Source organism: Plectropomus leopardus, chromosome 15, assembly GCF_008729295.1.
Source record: "Plectropomus leopardus isolate mb chromosome 15, YSFRI_Pleo_2.0, whole genome shotgun sequence".
Lineage (NCBI taxonomy): Eukaryota > Metazoa > Chordata > Actinopteri > Perciformes > Serranidae > Plectropomus > Plectropomus leopardus.
The window spans coordinates 5,756,925-5,764,524 of NC_056477.1; the positions used below are offsets into that span (position 1 = coordinate 5,756,925).

Below are 7,600 nucleotides of genomic sequence, written 5' to 3' on the forward strand. Positions count from 1 at the left end.
CACTGTGCTTACAGCTTTGTGTAAGATAGGGCCTTATATGAGAAAAGTTCATCTACTTGAGAATAAATATCTGAAAGAAATACAGAAAAACAGCTGAGAGCCTCGCTGCATCATAGCCTCAATGTCACTGTCAGCTGCCAGCACAGTTTTTTGTTTCTCTCCACATAAATAAAGACATTTCCACCTTCAGGTGCATAAAAATTCACCAAAATGCAGGAAATTATGTGTCCGAAGTTATAAAATTCCCCAAACTAGACCCTTGATTTTAACCACGCGCTACTAATATTGTTAGATGTTGATATTTGGTTGAATTTAGGTTGTGACTGAAATTCAGTGTCAAATGCCAAAGTCAGTCTGATGTAGAATACTGACCGCAGATAACGTTGATATTTTGCATAAGTTATGTTGTTAAGAAACCAAAATCCAACGTTTTGTTAAATGCTAACGCGATCATGACCTAGAATAAAGACATTTAGTTGTAATATACGGAGAACAAAACCCAGCATTTGCAAAACATCATCATGTAAATGTTCACACAATGAGTGAAATTCTGAGCTCGTTTGACATTTAAAATACTGCCAACCAGATTTTTATTCTGACTAAAATTTAATGTCTCTCTGACATAAAAGTCTGTCTTCCTGGCGTCACATTGACGTAAAAATATGTTAAAAACTGGCTCCTTTTGCGTCATTTTTTCATTAATGCATAGTTGTTGAGATTTAACTTCCTCTAAAATACAGGGACTTTGGTGCAATGATCTGTCAGAGCTCTGAAATGTTATGCAATTTTCTCATATTTGAAGTTTGTATTAAAGCTTCAATAAAGTGTTAAGTTGCTCTTTAAGTGATAAAACATGTTGTCATTTCATTGGTGAGAATAAAAAAAGCTCCAGTTTTGGTTTTTAAAGACCATCTAAAATCTGTGTTCCAGTAAAAAACTAAAATCAAACAAAGTTGGAGATGATTTCTCTGAAGAGTACGAGACGTAAAACATTTACTCAAACAACTTTGTTTTCGAGCTTCAGGTGAACCCGTCTACATTTCTAAACCTCTGACTGGACGTTAACCGGTCACGTGGCTGCAGGCGATCATCTGCTGCGAGGGCGGCGCTCTAACCAGACCCCGTGTTGTTATTGGCCGTCTTGGATCCTTTCCGACCGATGGGCAGGAAGGGGCTGGACTCAGAGGTGATGACGATGCTCGGGATTCGACCGATCGTGCCTCTCATCACGTGTCCGTCTGCAAAATCCGTCTGCCATATGGAAAAATACATTTATTATCTTATCTTTTTGTTCACATGGCCCAAAAAACACGTAAATAAATCAGACAGGACTCACATTTGGGATGCTGCCGCGTTCACTGACTCCTGCCATGGAGATATCGGTGTCGAAAGACGTCTGGAGGAAAAACAGCCAATGTGAGTTAATGATTATTATACCACGATGGCAGTCTATCTCTTTAACACATCCTGTGACATGAAATGCCAAAAAGAGTTTAACGCTTGAAATTTCCTCGTGCTGCGTTCAGATGCCTTTCACAACATATCTGAACACCTGAAACCTGAGCAAACCGGTGTCTTTTTTTTTTGAAAACATGGGGAAAAAAGGCAACATCCAACTGAGCAAGAAAAGTCCCACATAATTGCAAGAAATAAGTAAAAGATGAAAGTTTTAAGAAAGAGGGAGATTTTTAGAAAATTATCAGAAAAAGGGAACATTTTTCTGAAAACAATATCTAATAATTTAATATTTAAAATATATTGCAGGGAAAAAGCACATTCTCTAGGTCATTTTGGGTTTTTTTTTTTTTAAAACTTTTTTGTGCTTATTTTCATGTGATTTTCTTGTAACTTCTTTACATTTTTTTCTTATTTTGGGCCATGTTCTCATTGCCTTCTCCCCATGTTTTTTTAAGAAATCAAATCCATTTGCTCAGGCTTTAAACGGTTAATATTCCTAAATTAGATTTGAATCATGAGCATCAGCCGCAGCGAGGCCACAACATTCAAACACACCTTTAATCAATTACCCAAAACATTAAAATGCTTTTTTTTAAAAAAAAAAAAAAAAAAAAAAAAAAGTCACAGATTTTAGTCGATGATTTACATCAAAAGACAAAAGAGGATTTGCTGGTCGGAGACGAAAAGCACATCGAGCAGATCAAAGAGAAAACAACACAGAGCGGCAGATTAACATGAACATCGGTGTTATGAAAGAAGATTTTTCCAGAGCTGCTTTTACCAGAAACATTCTCAAGTGACCCCAAAAATGACCCACAATCCCTTTGACTCCTCCTCAGGTAACCCCCTCACGTCCTCCTCCCCTGCTGAACGTAACATTAATAATCCACAGTCAGTGGTGATCTGCTGTGTAATCCGTCTCCTGTTGATTCGTGCTGCCCAAAGGTCGACCAGGACAAACTCTAAATTTAAAGCCTCAGTGGGAATATTTTTTTGAGGTGTTGAGAGGTTATCGTTTCGGCTCTGTCCCCATCAGTCACTGGTACAAATGCTGCATTAATGTCGGATGGTCGGAGTTTCCGAGTTGGGAAGTCGTCCTCCCGACCTTGTTGTGTTCATGAGCTTTGAGGTCTTAAAGTGGGAATAACATGGAAGCTACAAAGAAAATGTGCCGCATTTTAATGCGTTTAAATAAGAAGTTGATATCTGTTTCCAATTTCTTCACTTTTTTACATATTATTTTTATACATTTTATAAAGTATGTATTATATTTTTATATTTAATCTACATGACAGCAGTTAACATTAATACCATTTTTTCATATTAATCTGTTTTTATGTATTATATAAAGTATGTATTATATTTTTATGTTTAATCTACATGACAGCAGTTAACATTAATAGCATTTTTTCATATTAATCTATTTTTATGTATTTTATAATGTATGTATTATATTTTTATATTTAATCTACATGACAGCAGTTAACATTAATACCATTTTTTCATATTAATCTGTTTTTATGTATTATATAAAGTATGTATTATATTTTTATGTTTAATCTACATGACAGCAGTTAACATTAATAGCATTTTTTCATATTAATCTATTTTTATGTATTTTATAATGTATGTATTATATTTTTATATTTAATCTACATGACAGCAGTTAACATTAATACCATTGTCAGCAGAAAGACAGATTCAGGTTCTTCGATAAAACAACACAATTCTCGTGGGCGTCTAAACTGATGGAGATGGTAATAATATAACCATAATAACCTTAATATACCTTCTCGAAGATGCCCGAGTCGTGGCTCTTCATCTTGGACTTGAAGCTGGAGGACGGTTTGAAGTCGGGGAGCTCGGCGGTGTCTCTGCTGATGTCACAGGACACCTGGCGGCTGGCTGGTCTGGAGCCCATACTGGACAGGTCGGCCTCGGTGTCCGTCAGACCCTGCAGAGGAAAACACACACGTCCTCATCTCCGTCTTTCTGTTAACATCTGTAAATACGACGTCACAGCTCCCATAGATCTGAACTCACTGATTCGCTGTCGGAGGCGGAGGAGAGGCGGGACTTGCCGTAGCTCTGCCGCCTCATCTGGCTGCTGATGTCGGAGGTCTGGCTGGTCACAGTGGAGCGACGCGTTGACACGAAACTGCTGCTGGTGGAGCGGAGGTCACGAGGATGAACGCAGAGCAGCATGCCGAGACACGGGATGTACTTGGCTAACGCTATCCTGCGCAGAGAGATGAAGAGTTTGACTTCACCAGTACGTCACTGGTCCCTCAAGTGAAACCAGAACTTCCAGTTTTTGGTTCAGAAGTATAAAAACTTCAATCAATGTCCCATTTAAAGGTCCAGTGTGAAGGATTTAATGGGATATATTGTCAGAAATGAAACAAAGTGTAATAAGTATGTTTTCTTTAATTTGCATAATGACCTGAAAATAAATCTTACACTCTGGACCCTTTAAGATTTGTAATGATGCAAAAAAATTAAATTTCAGTTTTGAGACAAAATGTTTTTCAACAGCATGTTGTGCGGTTCAGTCCATATGTCTCAATAAGGACGGCTGTATACATCTTAAATTTTCAGCTTCCTGTTAACCCGTTTATATTTATGAAACTGACCGTCAATCTCTTTACATTTCTGGCATTAAGTACTTTTGTTTTTGCACCTTACTTATAATAATTTCATGTTTATATTTGTTTTATTTGCACTTTTACTAACTTTGCACAGTAGTGCATCTCCTATACAACAGTTTCCCTCAAGATGAATAAAGTTTTATCTTAACTTCATAACTCTGCTGTAGTAGATGCGTTTTGTTAAGAGCATGGGAAGTATATAACCCCAAAACACACATTTTTTCACAAAAAAAGAGTCATAGATTGAATTTACTAATGAAACCAGATAGGAAGTGAAATCAGATGATTAATAGATTGATTATGTTTTGCAGTGTTGGAGGAAGTATTCAGATTTTTTACTAAAGTAAAAGTAGCAGTATCTCAGTGTAGGAAAACTGCATTTTACCAAAGCTGATTTGGAGTAAAAAGTGCAATATTTCCCTATGAAATGTAGTAGTGGAGTAGAAGTAAGAAAAAGAAAATGAAATGCTTCAGCAGAGTATAAGAACCTCAAAACAGTACTTGAGCACAGAACTTCAGTAAATGTACTTAGTTACATTTCACCACTGATGTTTAGGTATAATACATGTAACATTTTTATGTTTATTTGATGTCACAGTATGAATAAAAGTATTTTTTTTTGTTTCAGACCTTCGGAAATGACTTAATTCTGTTATTTGTTATCTATAATTTTAATAAAAATCTCTTTACTCTTCCTTCATCATGATGTTACATGACATTGACAGACATCTACTGTTATATAATTTGTTTTCCTTTTATCCTGCAGCTTTAAAATCTCATCGTGTGTGTGTGTGTGTGTGTGTGTGTGTGTGTGACTAATTCTCTCCAGTTCAGTTAACATTCAGGTTAACTGAGCAGCGGTTACTTCAGCTGAGGTGTTGGAGCGCTTTAAGTGCAGGCAGAGCTTTCTCTGATTGGATCAATGCACCGAGCTGCAGTCACATCAGCTGATGGCAAGTTTAAAAACAGCAGTCACTAGTTAAAGAAACTGGAAGCTCAGCATGAAAATGTGTGCAGATTTAAAAGGAACATGTTTCTGATTCAGTATCATGAGCACAATAATGCCTCGAACTAACAGGCAACGTGTTGCTTTAGCAAAGCTCGTATTCAAACTCAATAGGAACAGAAAGTTAGTTTAGGGTTACTGTTTGAACTTCAGCTGAACTTGCTATGGACTGATAAATGACTGTTTAAATGTATTCAGTCTAACCAATGAATAAACTGCAGAGGACCCAAAGAAAAATGGACAAACTCTATATTTAGAGGGCAGTTACACTGAGGGTAACTGACTCTTCTCTTGTCTGCAAAACAAATTAAAAATCCAACTTTACACAGTTTTCTCACCTGTCATGCAACTCTGGGTATGTTTAAATGCACACTAATATTCCACCAGTATTCAGAATTTGATGCAGGTTGTGTAAGCGGCATATTTGGTTCTGAATTAGGCCTCATGAATGTGGCATTTTTTAATTAAGACCTGGGAGATGCAGATATTATGCAGGTTTTCAGAGTGTTCTTTGGACATATATACAGCGCATTCAGAATATGCAACCTGAGTGGCGTTTTTACTGCAGTTTGCGACACACAGCCTCTTGCCCGTTTATGGTCAGGTCTGTGTGTTGTCATGGATGCGTTGTACGCAAAACAACTTGTTATAAGTTTGCAAGGCTGCAGTAGAGATTCATGCACAAAAGGCCTCCCTCTTTCATTCCTTCGCCTGCATGCACACGGGGATAAAACTGGAGTATTAAATTTCACTAGCCATGTAAACAGTTTAGTCGGAGTACTCCCTTTTTTCGGTATGGTAAAAAAAGAGAAAAACATCAATATAATGGCTGATTCCAAACCTGTGTGTGTGTGTGTGTGTGTGTGTGTTACCTGTATTTTGGGTGTGTGATGGCGTAGATGATGGGGTTGTGGATGGCTGAGGCCTTGGCGATGACGGCGGGCACAGAGTTCATGTAGGGAGTCAACATGTCTGCATAGCTGCAGCAGGAAACAACAAAAACACAGTGAAAGACACTCACGGTCTTGCTCATGGACACTTCAGCAGCACAGGAGGTCAAATGTAGTCCTACAGATCAGCGTCTCTCAGCCGATGGGACGCAGACTTGGACCACACACATATTCTGAGTGGATTATGAGAATGTGAGGGTCCACTGCGCTAATTTGTAGCACACTGTTTTTATTTCAGATATAATTTCCTGCTGCAGAGTGAGCGCTCGCTGTCTGCTGGTGTTTGTTTTACCCGGCGAAGGCGGTGAGAGCGACGGTGGAGTACGGCGACCAGGAGATGACGTAGAGCAGGATGACGATCAGAGCGATCTTCGCCATCTTCCACTCGTTCTGCAGCCGGTGGAAGTTTTTCACCGAGTCTCGACTGCTGCTGTGACTGTGGACACTGCCGTTAACCTTCCCCACAGCCCTGAAACACACACACAAATCTGAATAACTACACCTGTGAGGACACTCGCAGTCATTTACTGGAGACTTGACAAACCGAATTTTGAGTTTCCACACATCTAAAAGCTTTTGTCTCACTGCTGCACAACATTCATTATACTGTAGACTGTCATTCGTGACCACCAGAGTCACAGATTTGACCATTTATTGCAACAAATGGAATTAAGATGCTCCCCGCCAAAATTAAATGCTGACAAATATATTTTCCATCCAAATTTAGTTCTGTTTTAACCCTTTGAAACATGAGCAAATTGAGTTGATTTCTTTCAAAAACATGGGAGCAAGGTAATGAACAAAGACAGACAAAATGACCCCAAAAATGAGCAAGAAATTAGTTAAAATTACAAGAAAAATACATGAAAACTTGTGAAACAAAAAAAAAATAAGGTTTGAAAAAAAATACAGGGACACAGTCTGGAAAAAGTGAGTAAAAATTAAATTAACTTTGTTATTGCAAGAGTTGCTTTTTATGGCTTTATTTTCTGCATTAATTAAAAAAAAAATGTGTAATTTATTAAATAAATAAATTTAATTTGGACTTATTAGCTGAACTGAATTATTTTGTCTTGATAGTGGTACTAAAGGTCAAGAAGGTCAATTGCAAAATATATTAAATAATCATCATGAGACTCTTGCCTGAAAGATTTTTTCCCTTTTGCTTTGCAGTTTTTGGTGAAATATTTCTTTGATAGCCCATTAATCTGCTTTTTAACAGCCATAGTGCAAACACAGATTACATAAAACTGATCATTTATGTTCCTTTATGTTTCAAAAACAAAATCTCTCTCATCTATGTTTAGTTATATAAAACAGGTAGAACTGAATTAAAAAGTTGCCACATAAAAACTAAACTTTGATTTCAAAAATGCAGTTTAGAGCATAAATATTTATATTTCTAGAAAAAAATAAGTTTAGTGGGAACAAAAGATCCAGCTACAACTAAACTACTAATTTTACAAATCCAATTAATACACACACACACACACACACACACACACACATACACACACACACACACACACACATACACA

At 37.3% G+C, this 7,600-nt stretch overlaps 1 protein-coding gene across 1 annotated transcript in view; it reads right to left on the reverse strand.

Moving 5' to 3' along the window:
* Positions 1–1,110: 1,110 nt before the first annotated feature.
* LOC121954847 (melanopsin-A-like) overlaps positions 1,111–7,600 on the reverse strand; it is a 7,900-nt gene continuing 1,410 nt past the window's right edge. The window contains exons 2-7 of the mRNA XM_042502569.1: positions 6,355–6,531; positions 5,985–6,092; positions 3,502–3,697; positions 3,248–3,412; positions 1,337–1,396; positions 1,111–1,251 (exon numbers count right to left, since the gene is read on the reverse strand). Coding sequence (XP_042358503.1) covers positions 1,111–1,251; positions 1,337–1,396; positions 3,248–3,412; positions 3,502–3,697; positions 5,985–6,092; positions 6,355–6,531 — 847 coding nt within the window. The remainder of the gene's footprint in view (positions 1,252–1,336; positions 1,397–3,247; positions 3,413–3,501; positions 3,698–5,984; positions 6,093–6,354; positions 6,532–7,600) is intronic.